The sequence below is a fragment of the Cololabis saira genome, chromosome 15, assembly GCF_033807715.1.
Source record: "Cololabis saira isolate AMF1-May2022 chromosome 15, fColSai1.1, whole genome shotgun sequence".
NCBI classification, from domain to species: domain Eukaryota; kingdom Metazoa; phylum Chordata; class Actinopteri; order Beloniformes; family Belonidae; genus Cololabis; species Cololabis saira.
This window is the reverse complement of record NC_084601.1, coordinates 43,924,735-43,945,137: the sequence shown is the minus strand read 5'-3', so window position 1 is coordinate 43,945,137 and position 20,403 is coordinate 43,924,735. Positions and strand designations below refer to the sequence as shown.

The window sequence follows — 20,403 nt, the reverse complement described above, 5'->3', positions numbered from 1 at the left end:
CAATTTTCACCTGAAGTAGATTTTCACTTAAAATAAGGAGAAAAATCTGCCAGTGGAACAAGATTTTTTTGCTTGTAATGAGAAGATAAATCTTGTCCCACCGGCAGATTTTTCTACTTATTTCAAGTGAAAATTTACTTGAAACAGGTGAAAATTGTCAAATAACAAGTTATTTTTCTGGTAATGACTCTTATTTTAAGTGTAATGAGATTTTTTGACTAAAAAAAGAGACATTTTAACTAGAAATAAGACAAATATTCCTGGTAAGATTTTGGGTTTTTGCACTGCAGTTGTCATGGTTACAGAGTAATAACATCCCATAATAAACATAAACTCACCCCACTGCAGCGGCGCCAGCTGCAGCTGCTCCAGCACCAGTTTGTTCAGAACTCCCTCCACGCTGGCCGAGCCCTGACGCCGCAGGGACGGGTGGGAACGGGTTAAGGAGATTAACAACACTTTTAAAACATTTATACATTTATATCTGACATGACGACGTCAGGAGACAGAAACGAACACATAACAAGCAGCTCCAGCAGTAAAATCACAATAATCAGTTATTAAGTTCATGCCAAGTAGTTTAAAATTTAAAATTGTATTACTTGCACATAAAGCCCAAAAAGGCTTAGCTCCGCAGTATTTACAAGACCTGATAGTGCCTTATGTTCCTGGCAGAGCTCTCCGCTCTCAGAGTGCAGGTTTACTCGTAGTTCCTAGAGCAGTGATTCCCAACTTGTGGGCCGCGAAGGTATTGCAAGTGGACTGCCAAATCATTTCCAAAAAAGTATGATTTTTGTGGGGGGGGGGGGTTAAATTATATAAAAATATACAGAATAATGTTTTAAATGTTAAAACAAGGTTATGTTTAAAATGATATTAAAAATGTTTAAATATTATTTTAGTTATTTTGTTTTGTATTAGACATGTGACAAGCAAATGAGCGATAGGAACTTTTGTTGTTATCGATCAGACGGGATTGCAGCGGGACTGCATTACACTTGACTTATTTATGTTTGGACGCTGATACCTGAAACTGGAGTATAAAGATGGATAGCTAGCTAGCAACAGGGAGAATTAAAAAGTTTGGAGGTGGGCCGTGAACATTTTGAGACATAAAAGTGGGTCCTGAGTTGGAAAAGGTTGGGAACCACTGTCCTAGAGTATCTAAATGTAGATTTGGAGGGCGGGCGTTCTGCTATCAGGCACCATTACTATGGAACCAACTTCCAATCTGGGTTAAGGAGGCTGACACCACCTCCACCTTTAAAACTAAACTTAAAACCTTTCTGTTTAGTAAAGCCTATAGTTAGTGTTTAGTAAACCTCTAGCTGGTGTTGGTAAATCTCTAGGTAGTGTAAACTCTAGTGTGCTAGAGTCGCTCCTGTAGTTTCTTGTGCTGGCCCCCCCTTCTCTTTTCTTTTTTCTCTTTTGTACATGGTGCAGCATCCTCTGCCGGTGGCGATTCATCTCTGAATGCACAACACCGGATCCTGCAGCGTGGGAGTGAGAGGGGCAGGGTAACGGCCCGGTCAGGGTAACGGCCCGGTCAGGGTAACGGCCCGGGCAGGCGGGGGAGAGATTTGTCCGTCAAGACTCCTCTCCCTGGCCCTGCCCCTTCTCAAACTTTCCCTGACCCTGCACCCCAACCTGGGACTTGCTGATTGGGCCGGAGCTTCGGGAACTGCGTGCTGGCCTGCTGTCCCCACCCCCGGTCATCCTGCTGCTGCTTCCACCTGCCTAAATATAGAATAAAGTCCAAATTTCAACTTTATTCACGAAATTATTTTTTCTTCTTCTTCTTTTTTGTCGACATTTCGACTTTTTCTTGAAATTGTATTTCAACATTAATCTAGACATTTCAAGGTTATTTTTGTAAAAAATTATATATATTTATACAAATTAGTGTATAGTATAATAAATAAATACAGACATAGAATGTATGTTTAGTTGTGGAAAGGGGGAGGGATTAAATAAGTTTATACTTCCTCCCACTCCTTTTCAAACACTTGAAATATGGGTTTTATGTGGTGGAATGTACCTGGATTTGTTTTCTTGTCTTTTTTCTTGTTTTTTTTTTTTGCATGTTTGAAATAAACTAAATAAACTAAAAAATAAAACAAAAAAACCCCGTACCACGACTCTGCCACCATCACAGTTTTTGCTGCTGACATTAAAGCCGGTAGAAGTTCAGGAGACTATTTTTATTCCTCCCTGCGGTTTCTGGCTCCGTCCACATTATTGATCAGCAGAACAAACTTATCTCTGGATCCCTGGACAGAAAACCGTCCTGGACGCCGGACAGAAACCGTCCTGCACGCCGGACAGAAACCGTCCTGGACGCCGGACAGAAACCGTCCTGGACGCCGGACAGAAACCGTCCTGAGTGAAATGAAGGAGGCAGAGGAACAGAAACAGAGAATCGGAGAAACGGAGAAACACAGAAACAGAAACAGAAACGGAGGAACATCCTCCACTCCGACGTAACGAGTCGTATCGATCTCTATTCCCTCCTGACGGCCGGATCAGCCGAGCCGGAGACGGAGAGAGAGTTTCCTGCAGACGGAGAGAGAGTTTCCTGCAGACGGAGAGAGAGTTTCCTGCAGACGCAGAGAGAGTTTCCTGCAGACGGAGAGAGAGTTTCCTGCAGACGGAGAGAGAGTTTCCTGCAGACGGAGAGAGAGTTTCCTGCAGACGGAGAGAGAGTTTCCTGCAGACGGAGAGAGAGTTTCCTGCAGACGGAGAGAGAGTTTCCTGCAGACGGAGAGAGAGTTTCCTGCAGACGGAGAGAGAGTTTCCTGCAGACGGAGAGAGAGTTTCCTGCAGACGGAGAGAGAGTTTCCTGCAGACGGAGAGAGAGTTTCCTGCAGACGGAGAGAGAGTTTCCTGCAGACGGAGAGAGAGTTTCCTGCAGACGGAGAGAGAGTTTCCTGCAGACGGAGAGAGAGTTTCCTGCAGACGGAGAGAGAGTTTCCTGCAGACGGAGAGAGAGTTTCCTGCAGACGGAGAGAGAGTTTCCTGCAGACGGAGAGAGAGTTTCCTGCAGACGGAGAGAGAGTTTCCTGCAGACGGAGAGAGAGTTTCCTGCAGACGGAGAGAGAGTTTCCTGCAGACGGAGAGAGAGTTTCCTGCAGACGGAGAGAGAGTTTCCTGCAGACGGGGAGAGAGTTTCCTAACGGGAGTTTCCTCGGGAGAAGCTGCTGATTCAGCCTAACAGGTTTTCCTGAACCGCTGACACAGCGGCTTTAGAAAACTCACAATATAATGATTTTATTTTCTAACAGCAGGTACGAGGAGACGTGACATCATTCTGGAATTTGAGGTTTTTAAAACTGCAAGAGTCTAAAATGCTAAAGAGCCTTCGGTAAAAACAGAAACGTTACAGCCGTCGAGCTCCCGGTGCCAGAAAATCAATCAATTACCGTTAAAATCTAATAATGTCCTAAGTCCTAATTATCTGCCGAGTGCCAGAAAATCAATCAATTACCTTTAAACTTCTAATAACGGCCGAGTCCTAATTATCCTTTCTTTTTTCTTGTGAAAAGGGAAGGCGTCATAAACTTAGGCTTCAGTCCAAACCTGTTGGTGCTTGGTTTTTAGTTAAAATGATTATTATTATTATAAAAAGAACCAATAAACTAAAACTAAACACTTATATTTAAAATCCTAAATAAAGGCGGGATCAAATATTGTTTTTCTGGTGGCCCAAAAAAAATATTCTACCGTATGCAAATATAGCAGACCTAAACACAAACAAATAACCTTAACGAACTGAAAAGTGTGATTTATTGTATTTATTTTTTTTAAATATATTTTTATATTTTATATTTTTATATTTTTATTTTTTTATTTATATATTTTTTATTTATATATTTTTATTTTTTTATTCATATATTTTATATTTATATATTTTATATTTTTATATGTATATATTTTATATTTATATATTTAATATTTTTGTATTTATTTAGTTTTACCTGACCTAAACACAAACAAATAACCTTAACAAACTGAAGTGTGATTTATTGTATTTATTTATTTATTTTTTTATATATTTTATATTTATATATTTTTATTTTTTTTACATTTTATATTTTTATATTTTATATTTTTATATTTATATATTTTCTATTTTTGTATTTATTTAGTTTTAGACCTCACTGACGTTATAAAGTTGAGCGTCTCGTGTATCAGAGATTCAGCACCACGGACAGCAGCACGGCTTCTTACAAGGAATGTGATGTTAGATTTAAAGTTAATTGTAGTTCGATATAAATAACGTAGAAGCAGCAGCCGGAGGATTCTGGGGACAGCAGGTTTTTTGAAAGCTGCATCAGAACACGCTGCATCTTTCCCAGAGCGATTACAGATAATGTTTATCGACACGCTGTCGCTCCACCGCTCCGCTAACGCTGACATTCAGGATAATCGGTCGGCGTTAAAACCCCCGGAGCTGCAGAACCGGCTCCATTAACCTTTCAGGAGACGCCGGCGTTAATGCAGAGGGAGAATCCTGCTGATCCGTCACCGTGTCCCAGCATGCACCTGGGCCCGGGGGCTACCATCACTACCATGATGATGATGATGAGGCTCCCAGCATGCACCTGGGCCCGGGGGCTTCCATCACTACAATGATGATGATGAGGCTCCCAGCATGCACCTGGGCCTAGGCGCATCACAATGATGATGATGAGGCTGAACTTCAGACTCAAAGGACACGGTTTCTCCTTTTCATCATCAGACTCAGTTTGACGGTTTGATGAGGCGTTAAAGCTTCACTAACCGGGATGATCTCAGGTCACATGACCCCCTGGGCTGAGCTGGGGGGTCATGTGACCAGCTTCATGGTAGGTGAAGATACAGATGCTGCATCCTGCTGCTCTGATCCGGGTCTGTGATGTCACAAACCCCTGCAGGAGCCGTATAATCTCTCAGGAAATGTTGATATGGGCATGCCCTACTGCCCATTCGTCCCCTCTTGCTGCTTCGGTTTGGGGCTGTACTGGTTGTGTTTAAGGTTGTTTTGCTTGTGTCGGAGGTGGCTGCCACATTTACGGATGATTTATTCATATTCTCCCCCATAAAAATGCATGATTTTTGTTGCCATGGTAACAAGCCCCATAGGATAGAATGGGACAATTTGGCTTCAATATCTCAAAAGTTGTAAACGACAGCGTAATGAGACCTCAGTATGTCGTCGTCCACATCGCCCCGAGTCTTTTAACGTTGGATCGATTTCTCTGCGATATCGTGTTGCCGAGCAACTAGCGTCCAAATTTTCGTTAGCATTATAATTAGAATAGTTAAATATCTCAAAAAGCGTAATAGCTAGCATGATGAGACTAAAATATGTTGTAGTACAACGTGTCCGGGGTTTGTCAATGTTGTAATGATGTCTGTACGATAAACCGTTGCCTAGCAACAAGCATCCAAAATAAAATACTTTTTTTTAAATTGAAAGTTAAATATTGCAAAAACTGGAATAATTGGCATGATGATAAGTTCAGCCGAGCAATAAGCGCCACAATTTTCGCCAATTTTTTTTATTTTTGGCATCTAGCGTTGCCACGGTAACACTTTTGACTGTGAAAAGTAATGCCCATCGAGGCAACTATGGAGACGCATCCAACGATGTATGCCATGCATGGGTGCACATTGCGGTTTGGGCAGAATTAAAGGACGAAAAAAGTGTGCGGAATAAGAAGAAGAAGAAGAAGAAGAAGAAGAAGAAGAAGAAGAAGAAGAAGAAGAAGAAGGAAACCGTTTCTGGATGCTAATAAATCGCCTTCATTTTTCAGGTTTTATCGGGCGTGTTTTATTTTTTGGGGATTTTTTTCTTCCACATCAGAGCGGGTCATGCTGTACACCCGCTGCTGCGCAGGGGAATCTTTGCGACTTTAGCTTGTTAGCAAAATGCTAGCAACATTTCCCTTTGGGCCGTTTTGGACGATTGCAGTATGTTCATGCCACTACTTGGCATGAACATAAATATAGGCATATTTAACGCATTATGCTTTTTTAATCGCTTAATCTATTTTTTAATGTCTAACTTCACTTTTTCTGTTTGAGAGTTGCCTTTATTATGAAATCTGTGTTTGTTCTTGAGTTGTTAAGGGTGGAAAATGATCAGTCACGACTAAAGAATTCTGACTAAATATCGTCGACTTTATCATCTGAGGAAAACCAGACGAAACAAAAATGCTGGTCATGTGACGATAACGATAATTAAATATATAATGCAATATCGTAGAGGAATAAAAACCAGACTTAAATATTCTGACTAAAAATGCTCAGACTTTTAGTCGACTGAAACTTGACACGACTAAAAGGAGAATGAACGTGACTAAAACTAATAAAACTAAAATGATAGCTGGACCCAAAGACTAGACTAGAACTAAAGCTGACAGAAACAACACCAGCTCAGAACAACATCAACCTGCAGAAACGATCCAGCAACGCTGAGCGATCGCTGACGTAGCAGAGAGAGAGAAAGTCAGGCAGACCTTTGTTCCTTTCTTTCTTTCTTTATTTCCACCAGAGTTTAAACCACGGGAGCAGCCGGAGGATCAGCTGAGCTGGATCTGAAGGTGATCCAGCTGGATCCAGCTGAAACCAGCCCTGAAACTAGTCCTGAACGGGTCTGGTGTCGGATCACGTCAGGATCACGTCAGACTGACGGCCGTCGCCGACGGCAACCGCGGTGATGGTGGACGAGGAGGCTACGTAGGACTGACGTAGGACTGACGTAGGACTGACGTAGGACTGACGTAGGACTGACGTAGGACTGACGTAGGACTGACGTAGGACTGACGCAGGACTGACGTAGGACTGACGTAGGACTGACGCAGGACTGACGTAGGACTGACGTAGGACTGACGTAGGACTGACGTAGGACTGACGTAGGACTGACGCAGGACTGACGTAGGACTGACGTAACACTGACGTAGGACTGACGTAGGACTGACGTAGGACTGACGTAGGACTGACGTAACACTGACGTAGGACTGACGTAGGACTGACGTAACACTGACGTAGGACTGACGTAGGACTGACGTAGGACTGACGTAGGACTGACGTAGGACTGACGTAGGACTGACGTAACACTGACGTAGGACTGACGCAGGACTGACGTAGGACTCACGTAGGACTGACGTAGGACTGACGTAGGACTGACGCAGGACTGACGTAGGACTCACGTAGGACTGACGTAGGACTGACGTAGGACTGACGTAGGACTGACGTAGGACTGACGTAGGACTGACGCAGGACTGACGAAGGACTGACGTAGGACTGACGTAGGACTGACGTAGGACTGACGTAGGACTGACGCAGGACTGACGTAGGACTGACGTAGGACTGACGTAGGACTGACGCAGGACTGACGAAGGACTGACGCAGGACTGATGTAGGACTGACGAAGGACTGACGCAGGACTGACGTAGGACTGACGTAGGACTGACGCAGGACTGACGTAGGACTGACGAAGGACTGACGCAGGACTGACGCAGGACCGACGTAGGACTGACGTAGGACTGACGTAGGACTGACGCAGGACTGACGAAGGACTGACGCAGGACTGACGTAGGACTGACGTAGGACTGACGTAGGACTGACGTAGGACCGACGTAGGACTGACGTAGGACTGACGTAGATGTTCAGACCCCCCGACCGTTGGTTACTAAACCACCAGGAATAATAACAGGAATAATAACAGCAATAACTGCAGCCGTTCAGTAACTCTAAGAAGTCACTCGTTGCCTTTGTTTCCTTAAGATCTATCAGATTAAAAACCTCCAAATTGCTCAATTTGTATCTGGTTCTTTAAATAAAACACTTAATAACTTTTTTCACAATTTCTTTTTCGCCAACAATGAATTTTATTATTTTTCAACTCGTAAAGCCTCCCATATGGAGCTAGAACAGTCTCATAAGCCACAAATGCACACGCCCATCCACAAATGCACAGGACAAGATTCACAAATGCACATTTGAGAAACCACTGCTACGCCAGCATTGGGACGCTAACGGACGCCAAAGGACGCAAACGGACGCAAACGGACGGACGGCAACAGACGGACGCCAACGGACGCCAACGGAGGCCAAGGGACGCCAAGGGACGGGAACGAACGCCAACAGACGCAAACGGACGGACGGCAACAGACGGACGCCAACAGACGCCAACGCAAACACATCTGGGGCTTTAACGTCCTAGGTCCCCCCCAGATCCCAGATCACAGGTCTCAGGTCCCCCCCCAGGTCCCCCTCTAAACCCCCCAGTACCAGAGCCACTAGTGAAGGATATGATGGTCCAGCCGAGGCCCAGCTTGCCGTTGATCCTGCAGCCTTGGGCGAGCTGCCGCTCCTCCTCCTGCTGCCGGGGGCTGGAGAACCGGTTCTGGTTCTGGTTCTGGTCCTGGTCCTGGACCTGGACCTGGTCGGGGAGACTCTCAAAGTCAAACTTGTCCACCTGGATGGCCATTCTGGAGAGAAAGATGGGGGAGACGGGGGACAAGGATGTCTCAGTTAGTGTGGTGGAAGGGAACCACGACAGTGATATATGCAAGATATGAATAAGGGTGAGCATAAAACATGTAAAAGAGTTAAATGAGTCAGTTAAAAGCCTGATTAAAGAGATGGGTCTTGAGCCTCTTTTTAAAAACATCAACAGTCTCTGCGACCCTGAGGTTCTCCGGGAGGCTGTTCCACAATCGGGGACCATAAAAACTAAATGCCGCCTCCCCGTGTGTGTAGAAACGTGCACTCTAATCGGGAATCGAGTGGTATGACTTTTATTAGCGATTTGTGCGCACGTTTTCGCACAACGTGCGCTTTTTGGCCCATCCGGAACGCATTGGGAGAACTTTGGGGCCTCACCACTCGCACACCGTTACTCGAAAAATTCTGAACCGATTTAGAAAGTTGTAGGCCCTGAATTTAACTACAGTCCTGTGAATTTTCAGAGCGATGGCACAAATAGTTTTCGCACGAAGTGCAAAAATATTTCCAGATTTCCAAACTAATGGGGAGATTTTCCCATGTATGTGTGTGGCGCGGAATGTCACAAAAGCCTACTGTGGGTGGGACAAGGTCAATAAAAAAAAACCTAGAAATGTGATTCAAACTTCAAAACGGAGGAAAACGTCTCTTCTCTCCAAAACCCCAAACAGTTTTTTCCTAAGATGTAAACTTTTCAAAATATGAGCACTCAAGCGAGGACTGGAAATCACTTTTTCATCAAATCTAGAGTGCGGAATGTCAGTTGGTAGAGTGTGAGAAGCCGTTAAAAATTGCCAGAATTTTTATTTGTAACTCGAGCTCACGGCCAAACCGTAAAAAGGAGACAAATAATTTTTGGTCAGAATGTAGACATAGGTGTTGGGATTCATAAAATGTGACTTTGACAGGCGGGGTATGCACAAAATTTAAACAGGAGGGGCTAGAGCGGCGCCAATACCTGTCTGAGTCCCCATTGACTGCAATGTAATCAAAAGTTTTCTTCAAGAGAATCTCACTCTGTCTTCGCACTGAGCTTACTTACTCATTTTAAGGAATATCTGAATAAAATTAAGATTTTTGAATGGTTTGACATAGAGAGTTGTGGGTGGTTTCATCCACTAAATGTCCAGTTCTGAAGAATCTACATCAAGTCATCCAAGCTTCCACTGCAGCCTGAACCTGCACCAGGGTGGAGGGCCCGTTCATCGCTGCTTGCAGCTTTAATTATTATTATTATTATTATTATTCAGACTGATCTGGGCCCCTGCAGCTCCGGTCCGGAGGCCCCATGCCGGCGTCACCAGGACTGCTAGCTTTGAGCCTCCTCCGTGACTGAGAGGTGAATTATCCGTCTGGGAGGAAGAGAGCGTCTCTGCTCGGAGCAGAAACTGTGATTGATTCCACAGTGAACTCCTCCGTGAGACGAGACCTCATTTACACGTTTCCACAGTGAGTTCAGGTATCGATCGGAGGTTCATCTGTGGATTCCAGCTCCCCGAGGAGGAGGATGGAGCCAGAAACAGCTCAACACCACCACAAACATCACACAGATAAACGCCTGCAGAAAATACACTCAAGTCTGTTTTCATTTTACTAAAAAATAATCGATCTTTAGACATATAAATGGATTTTTTCCACCCAGTCCTGGTTCTAAAGCAGATTTCCTGCCAGAGCAGCATCTCTGGACGAGTCCAGACGCACCAGCATCAAAGTGAGGAAAAGGCAACTCAATTATCACTTCATAGCCTTCGCAACAAAGCCACAACACAAATTAACCAACAATTAAGACTTCAAAACCGGCCGGAGACAAAGGGAAGCTGGTGCTGTCGCTGTGCGACCCTTAAATACGTCCCCGTTTGAAGATTACCAGGACCAGCTGCTGGTCTGGCGGTGCGACCCTTAAATACGTCCCCGTTTGAAGATTACCAGGACCAGCTGCTGGTCTGGCGGTGCGACCCTTAAATACGTCCCCGTTTGAAGATTACTGGACCAGCTTATGTTCCCGACTGAAGTCTAATCTTCAAACGGTTCTGCTGCTTCTCATTCAGCCGTCTTCAAAAGAACACATTACACATTACATATTACGCAGCTAAACGTCTAAAAATACCCCGGCAGAACACAGAAAACAAGCTCGTGGACCGGCCCGCCGCTAGCTAGCTCCAGACACCCCGTTTATGGCAGTTATACAACATTAAAGTTAAAATAGTGAGTCTAGATCAGGGGTGTCCAATCAGTCAGAGCCACGATTGGTTCCTGTGTTCCTGCAAACATCAACTACCCATGATCCTTCACTCCATCAACTACCCATGATCCTTCACTCCATCAACTACCCATGATCCTTCACTCCATCAACTACCCATGATCCTTCACTCCATCAACTACCCATGATCCCTCACTCCATCAACTACCCATGATCCTTCACTCCCTGCTCTCTGAGACATAAAAATACCATCAGAAAACGTAAAATTGTACTTCAACATTAATCTTGACATTCCGACTTTTTTCTCGACATTTCAACTTTTTCCTCAACATTTCGACTTTTTTCTTGACATTTGGACTTTTTTCTCGACATTTCGACTTTTTTCTCAACATTTCGACTTTTTTCTCGACATTTCGACTTTTTTCTCGACATTTCGACTTTTTTCTCGACATTTCGACTTTTTTCTCGACATTTCGACTTTTTTCTCAACATTTCAACTTTTTTCTCGACATTTCGCCTTTTTCTCGACATTTCAACTTTTTTCTCGACATTTCGCCTTTTTCTCGACATTTCAACTTTTTTCTCAACATTTCGACTTTTTTCTCAACGTTTTCGACTTTTTTCTCGACATTTCGACTTTTTTCTCAACATTTCGACTTTTTTCTCAACGTTTTCGACTTTTTTCTCAACTTTTCGACTTTTTTCTCAACGTTTTCGACTTTTTTCTCGACATTTCGACTTTTTTCTCGACATTTCGACTTTTTCTCGATGTTTTTCGACTTTTTTCTCAACATTTTAACTTTTTTCTCAACGTTTTCGACTTTTTTCTCAACATTTCGACTTTTTTCTCGACATTTCGACTTTTTCTCGATGTTTTTCGACTTTTTTCTCAACATTTTAACTTTTTTCTCAACATTTTAACTTTTTTCTCAACATTCCGACTTTTTTCTCGACATTCCGACTTTTTTCTCGACATTTCCACTTTTTTCTCGACATTTCCACTTTTTTCTCGACATTTCGACTTTTTTCTCAACATTTCGACTTTTTTCTCGACATTTCGACTTTTTTCTCGACATTTCCACTTTTTTCTCAACATTTCGACTTTTTTGTTCGACATTTCAACTTTTTTCTCAACATTTCGACTTTTTTCTCGACATTTCGACTTTTTTCTCGACATTTCGACTTTTTTCTCGACATTTCGACTTTTTCTCGATGTTTTTCGACTTTTTTCTCAACATTTTAACTTTTTTCTCAACATTTTAACTTTTTTCTCGACATTTCGACTTTTTTCTCGACATTTCGACTTTTTTCTCAACGTTTTCGACTTTTTTCTCAACATTTCGACTTTTTTCTCGACATTTCGACTTTTTCTCGATGTTTTTCGACTTTTTTCTCAACATTTTAACTTTTTTCTCAACATTTTAACTTTTTTCTCAACGTTTGACTTTTTTCTCGTCATTTCGACTTTTTTCTCAACATTCCGACTTTTTTCTCGACATTCCGACTTTTTTCTCGACATTTCCACTTTTTTCTCGACATTTCGACTTTTTTCTCAACATTTCGACTTTTTTCTCGACATTTCGACTTTTTTGTTCGACATTTCAACTTTTTTCTCGACATGTCAACTTTTTTCTCAACATTTCGACTTTTTTCTCGACATTTCAACTTTTTCTCGATGTTTTCGACTTTTTTCTCGACATTTCGACTTTTTTCTCAACATTTCGACTTTTTTCTCAACGTTTTCGACATTTCGACTTTTTTCTCGACATTTCGACTTTTTTATCAACATTTTAACTTTTTTCTCAACGTTTGACTTTTTTCTCGTCATTTCGACTTTTTTCTCGACATTTCCACTTTTTTCTCGACATTTCCACTTTTTTCTCGACATTTCGACTTTTTTCTCGACATTCCGACTTTTTTCTCGACATTTCCACTTTTTTCTCGACATTTCCACTTTTTTCTCGACATTTCGACTTTTTTCTCAACATTTCGACTTTTTTCTCGACATTTCGACTTTTTTGTTCGACATTTCAACTTTTTTCCCGACATTTCGCCTTTTTCTCGACATTTCAACTTTTTTCTCAACATTTCGACTTTTTTCTCGACATTTCAACTTTTTCTCGATGTTTTCGACTTTTTTCTCGACATTTCGACTTTTTTCTCAACATTTCGACTTTTTTCTCAACATTTCGACTTTTTTCTCAACATTTCGACTTTTTTCTCAACATTTCGACTTTTTTCTCAACATTTCGACTTTTTTCTCAACGTTTTCGACTTTTTTCTCGACATTTCGACTTTTTTCTCGACATTTCGACTTTTTCTCGATGTTTTTCGACTTTTTTCTCAACATTTTAACTTTTTTCTCAACATTTTAACTTTTTTCTCAACGTTTGACTTTTTTCTCGCCATTTCGACTTTTTTCTCGACATTTCCACTTTTTTCTCGACATTTCCACTTTTTTCTCGACATTTCGACTTTTTTCTCGACATTCCGACTTTTTTCTCGACATTTCCACTTTTTTCTCGACATTTCCACTTTTTTCTCGACATTTCGACTTTTTTCTCAACATTTCGACTTTTTTCTCGACATTTCGACTTTTTTGTTCGACATTTCAACTTTTTTCCCGACATTTCGCCTTTTTCTCGACATTTCAACTTTTTTCTCAACATTTCGACTTTTTTCTCGACATTTCAACTTTTTCTCGATGTTTTCGACTTTTTTCTCGACATTTCGACTTTTTTCTCAACATTTCGACTTTTTTCTCAACATTTCGACTTTTTTCTCAACATTTCGACTTTTTTCTCAACATTTCGACTTTTTTCTCAACATTTCGACTTTTTTCTCAACATTTCGACTTTTTTCTCAACGTTTTCGACTTTTTTCTCGACATTTCGACTTTTTCTCGATGTTTTTCGACTTTTTTCTCAACATTTTAACTTTTTTCTCAACATTTTAACTTTTTTCTCGACATTTCGACTTTTTTCTCAACGTTTTCGACTTTTTTCTCAACATTTCGACTTTTTTCTCGACATTTCGACTTTTTCTCGATGTTTTTCGACTTTTTTCTCAACATTTTAACTTTTTTCTCAACATTTTAACTTTTTTCTCAACATTTTAACTTTTTTCTCAACGTTTGACTTTTTTCTCGTCATTTCGACTTTTTTCTCAACATTCCGACTTTTTTCTCGACATTCCGACTTTTTTCTCGACATTTCCACTTTTTTCTCGACATTTCCACTTTTTTCTCGACATTTCGACTTTTTCTCGATGTTTTTCGACTTTTTTCTCAACATTTTAACTTTTTTCTCGACATTTCGACTTTTTTCTCAACGTTTTCGACTTTTTTCTCAACATTTCGACTTTTTCTCGATGTTTTTCGACTTTTTTCTCAACATTTTAACTTTTTTCTCAACATTTTAACTTTTTTCTCAACATTTTAACTTTTTTCTCAACGTTTGACTTTTTTCTCGACATTTCGACTTTTTTCTCAACGTTTTCGACTTTTTTCTCAACATTTCGACTTTTTTCTCGACGTTTCGACTTTTTTCTCGACATTTCGACTTTTTTTCCTCAACATTTCCACTTTTTTCTCAACATTTGGACTTTTTTCTCGACAATTCGACTTTTTTTCCTCGACATTTCGACTTTTTTTCTCAACATTTCCACTTTTTTCTCAACATTTCGACTTTTTTCTCAACATTTCGACTTTTTTCTCAACATTTCCACTTTTTTCTCAACATTTCGACTTTTTTCTCATCATTTCCACTTTTTTCTCAACATTTCCACTTTTTTCTCAACATTTCCACTTTTTTCTCAACATTTCCACTTTTTTCTCAACATTTCCACTTTTTTCTCAACATTTCGACTTTTTTCTCAACATTTACTTTTTTCTCGACATTTGGACTTTTTTCTGTACATTTGGACTTTTTTCTCGATGTTTTCGACTTTTTTATCAACATTTCAACTTTTTTCTCAACATTTCAACTTTTTTCTCGACATTTCGACTTTTTCTCAATGTTTTCAACTTTTTTCTCAACATTTTAACTTTTTTCTCGACATTTCGACTTTTTTCTCAACGTTTTCGACTTTTTTCTCAACATTTCGACTTTTTTCTCGACATTTCGACTTTTTTCTCAACATTTCGACTTTTTTCTCGACATTCCGACATTTTTCTCAACATTTCCACTTTTTTCTCGACATTTCCACTTTTTCCTCGACATTTCGACTTTTTTCTCGACATTTCGACTTTTTTTCTCGACATTTCGACTTTTTTTCCTCAACATTTCGACTTTTTTCTCAACATTTCGACTTTTTCCTCAACATTTCGACTTTTTCCTCAACATTTCGACTTTTTTCTCAACATTTCGACTTTTTTCTCGATGTTTTCGACTTTTTTCTCAACATTTCGACTTTTTTCTCAACATTTAAACTTTTTTCTCGACATTCCGACTTTTTTCTCGACATTTCCACTTTTTCCTCAACATTTCGACTTTTTTCTCGACATTTGGACTTTTTTCTCGACATTTCGACTTTTTTCTCGACATTTCGACATTTTTTCCTCAACATTTCGACTTTTTCCTCAACATTTCCACTTTTTCCTCAACATTTCCACTTTTTTCTCAACATTTGGACTTTTTTCTCGACATTTCGACTTTTTTCTCAACATTTCGACTTTTTCCTCAACATTTCCACTTTTTTCTCAACATTTCCACTTTTTTCTCAACATTTGGACTTTTTTCTCAACATTTCCACTTTTTTCTCAACATTTCCACTTTTTTCTCAACATTTCGACTTTTTTCTCAACATTTCGACTTTTTTCTCTATGTTTTCGACTTTTTTCTCAACATTTGGACTTTTTTCTCAACATTTCGACTTTTTTCTCAACATTTCGACTTTTTTCTCAACATTTCGACTTTTTTCTCTATGTTTTCGACTTTTTTCTCAACATTTGGACTTTTTTCTCAACATTTCGACTTTTTTCTCGATGTTTTCGACTTTTTTCTCAACACTTTGACTTTTTTCTCAACATTTTGACTTTTTTCTCAACATTTCCACTTTTTCCCTCACTCCCTGCTCTCTGAGACATAAAAATACCATTAGAAAACAGGAAAGGTGGAATCCTGCAATCTGATTGGTTGTTAACTGTGGTATATTGATCTGATTGGTTGTTAACTGTGGTATAATGATCTGATTGGTTGTTAACTGTGGTATAATGATCTGATTGGTTGTTAACTGTGGTATAATGATCTGATTGGTTGTTACCTGTGGTATAATGATCTGATTGGTTGTTAACTGTGGTATAATGATCTGATTGGTTGTTAACTGTGGTATAATGATCTGATTGGTTGTTAACTGTGGTATAATGATCTGATTGGTTGTTAACTGTGGTATAATGATCTGATTGGTTGTTAACTGTGGTATAATGATCTGATTGGTTGTTAACTGTGGTATAATGATCTGATTGGTTGTTAACTGTGCTATATTGATCTGATTGGTTGTTAACTGTGGTATAATGATCTGATTGGTTGTTAACTGTGGTATAATGATCTGATTGGTTGTTAACTGTGGTATAATGATCTGATTGGTTGTTAACTGTGGTATAATGATCTGATTGCTTGTTAACTGTGGTATAATGATCTGATTGGTTGTTAACTGTGGTATAATGATTTGATTGGTTGTTAACTGTGGTATAATGATCTGATTGGTTGTTAACTGTGGTATAATGATTTGATTGGTTGTTAACTGTGGTATAATGAGCTTACACCACGGCTTCTATTCTAAAGTCTCATCACAGCAGATCATTCCACGTCAGGGAAGCAACAATGTTTCCATGACAACAACCAACTGGTACAGATTATTGACGGTTACAGCAGGTAGAAAAAAGTAGCTGGTGCTAAAGTTTATTTTCGTTAATTAATGAGTCATGTTGAGGGTAAACGTTGATCTCCGGGGAGGAGCTAACGTTAGCTCCTCCCCGCTAACGTTAGCAGGGAGGAGCTAACATTAGCAGGGAGGAGCTAACGATGGATGGATGGAGGAGTTCCTGTCTCCGACATGCGGGGCTACATCTGGAGAGATGGACTATTGTTTTCCACAGTGGGGATATTTTTACTGGATAATATGTATTTCTGATTAATTAAAAACTACATAAATAGATTGTGTATTCCTCTTTCATATTTACATTATTGGTAACTGTTTTATAAAAGCAATAATCACTTGGGCCGGAGACGTCGCTCAACTGTGATAGAATGAGCGTAAACCACGGCCTGGCGGGATGTATTGTTTAATTTATATTACCGTATTGGCCTGAATATAAGACGGTGTTTTTTGCATTGAAATCAGACTGAAAAAGTGGGGGTCGTCTTACATTCGGGGTCTAGACGTTATACCCATTCACAACACTAGATGGCGCCAGATATTTTTAAAGGGAATGCTGAACTAAACTCCCCAGGCCAAAGCCAACCCCTGTCACGAAGAAGAAAAATCAAAAATAGTATAATAAAGAAAAGAGAAGAAAATAAGAGAAGAGATAACAGAAAGTGTAGAAATGTAGTTTCTCCAATCTGGAGAAAAGAGGGTGGAAGTTTGGCAGGTGAACCGGCAGCTGAGGAGAAGTTATGATGCAAACTTCAAGATAATGATTTCAAATAGTCAAAATAACATGCTTTTTGTCTCGAATAAATTGTTATAATCATTTGTTTCAGATGTACTGTAATTATTTTCTGTATAAAAATTGAATTTGGTGTTCAAAAAGTCTTTCTTCCAACTTGAGTCTTGAAAAAGGGGGGGTCGTCTTATAATCGGGACAATACGGTATATATATTAAACTGTCCCACTCTGTTAAAAACGTCCTGTGTTTATCTTCATATTTTCGTTTGGCAGTGCATTTTTTCCTAACATTGATTGCATGAATATTTGTAAAAAGTTTCTTTTGTCGACCTCGGCTCTAATTCCTCGTTTATATGCAGACGGTTGCTAAAAAGAAAAGGAAAGTGTTATTTTAAAAGTCAACTCTATTGATCAAAAACAGAAAAAGGATGCACTGAAATTGCTCGGCTCACATTAACAGGGACGTCTGGAAAAGCTGCATTCCTCAATATGCTGCACAATTCTCTGAAAAACTCTAATTCTTGCTGTTTTACCAAAGCTTTAACTTTACTTTCTGGGCTTTTTAAGGTGCAAAACCTGGAGCCTGAAGATATTAGACCTAAAGACAAGTTAATCGTTAATATCAAACTCCATCTCTTTTATTCCAACCATCCTGGGTCGGGATGTTTTTTCCCAACATTTAAGGGTCTAATGGGACCTTTGAATTCTTGTCTCCTGTTTTCAAGGTTGTGTTTTTTTTTTTTTTTTTAAATGAACAAGCAGATTCATCCAGTTTTTTTGTCATCCATCCTTTTCATTTGGTTTAAAAATGAAACAGCACTGGCAGCGAGTTCTGCATCAGAAATCAATATATATATATATATATATATATATATATATATATATATATATCTTTCCTTTTTGTATAGAAATTAAATTAATTTTGATTATAATGAAACAGAGTTTAGGGGTAGAATTTAATACGTTTTTACTTCTTCCTCCTCCTTTTTGAGCATGTTAATTATGATGGATGCATGTTTTTATTTAAATGTTTGTCCTTTTCTTTTTTTTTAAATTTATTTATTATTGATTATTATTTTGTTTAGTGTTCACGACTGTTTCATGTTCGAAATACATTTTTTATTCAAATTCAATTCAATCATTTTAGGGTCCTTTTGTCTCATTTTGTCTTTGTTGCACAAGTAAACTTATTTATTCTCATTCACGATATTTGAGCCGAACAAATTAGAGCGTAAACTGTTTGTAGACCCGAACGTAGACGTGTTTCAGCTTCATGAACACGTTTGAAACGTTTCAGCTGCAGGTTCTAGTCGGAGCCCCTAACCAGGTATTTATCTCTGCTCCGTCCTGGGACGACCTTTCTTATTTTATTTAACCAGGTATTTATCTCTGCTCCGTCCTGGGACGACCTTTCCTCCAGGTCCAGGTCGCAGCTTTTCCTTCAGGGACTTGATTGTGGAAGTTCAGGAGTTTCTGGACACCAAGGTCGCTGATTACAAAGCTTTTAATAACAACCTGTGTGATCTCTGCCAACGTCTGAGTCTCTTCCACCTCCGTGTTTCCCTTCCAGCTCCAACTGATGACCGATACCTGCCTGTCTCTCTACGGGGGATCAATGGACGTCACCCAAAGGTGCACGAGTCGCGAGGATTAGATGAGATATTAACAGGGCTGGGGATCCATTCAGATGTCAAGAATTGATTTGATTCTTAAGATTCAGAATCAATTATCACGTTTTGATTTGATATGAATCCGATATTGATTTGTGTTAGTGTTATTAAAACAGTTTTTGAGCTGTTGCATGAATGATATGACTGTAGTTCTGCAACATATTAATACTAGTATTATATTGAGATTCAACAGCAAGTATTGCAGCTAATGATGCTGTAAGGACCAATCAGCTCCAGAATGGAAGGACCAATCAGCTCCAGAATGGAAGGACCAATCAGCTCCAGAATGGAAGGACCAATCAGCTCCCAGAATGGAAGGACCAATCAGAAATGTTGAGAAAAAAGTCAGAACTTTGAGAAAAAAGTCAAGATTTCGAGAAAAAAGTTGAAATTTTGAGAAAAAAGTTGAAACTTTGAGAAAAAAGTTGAAACTTTGAGAAAAAAAGTCGAAATGTCGAGAAAAAAGTCAAAATTTCGAGAAAAAATTCCAAATGTTGAGAAAAAAGTCTAAATTTCGAGATAGAAAAGGAAAGGTAAAAGGAAGAAAAAAAGAGAAAAAAAGGAAAAAAAAGGACCAATCACCTCCCAGAATGCTGATAGAACTGAAACAGAAACATCGTGGGTCAGAATTACCAAACAGATCCAGGGAGGAAACAGAGACGGAGGAAATCAGTTTTATTTTTTCCCACATTCCATTTAATTTTTTTCATTTTCGGTCTATTTTGGTTTTGGATTTTTGAGAATTTGGTTTTCAGCATTTTATGCAAATGTAACCCCAAGACGGTATATAAAGTAATGAAATATAAATTAATTAATTAATTAAATTAAAATTAAAATGATTTAATTAAAATTGAATTAAATTAAATCAAATTAAATTAATTCAAATTAAATTTGTTTTTTAGCATTTTATGCAAATGTAACTCCAAGACAGTACATAAAGTAATGAAATATAAATGAATTAATTAAATTAAAATTAATTAATTAAAATTAAATTCAATTAATTAAAATTTAATTAAATTAATTAAAATTAAATGTGGTTTTTAGCATTTTATGCAAATGTAACCCCAAGACAGTATATAAAGTAATGAAATATAGACAATTTATGCAATTATAACTGAAAACGTTAATGTTTTCATACCTTTAAACATATTTAAAGGCAAAAACATTGTGTCCAACAAAACATTCCTTTTTTGGGCATAAACCAAAAAATACCAAAGGTTGTGATGTAATGATGCAAAAAAAAAATCAATCTTAAGACATATGAATCGATTTTTAGGAATTAATATGAGAATCGATTTAGAATCAGAAAATAGATTTTTTCAACACAGGCCGAGCTTTTACATGATTAGTGTTGGAATAAGTAACTCATGCAGAGATGCAGACGGGAGGAAGGTTCCCTTCGTCTCCACGGCAACGGCAGGCAGACGAGGA

General features: G+C 39.2%; 1 protein-coding gene across 1 annotated transcript in view; it reads right to left on the bottom strand.

Moving 5' to 3' along the window:
- The window catches only part of trappc9 (trafficking protein particle complex subunit 9), a 242,784-nt gene that overhangs the window by 81,502 nt on the left and 140,879 nt on the right, over nt 1–20,403 (bottom strand). Inside the window, exons 21-22 of the mRNA XM_061742257.1 lie at nt 8,301–8,477; nt 339–430 (exon numbers count right to left, since the gene is read on the bottom strand). Of these exons, the coding sequence (XP_061598241.1) occupies nt 339–430; nt 8,301–8,477 (269 nt within the window). The remainder of the gene's footprint in view (nt 1–338; nt 431–8,300; nt 8,478–20,403) is intronic.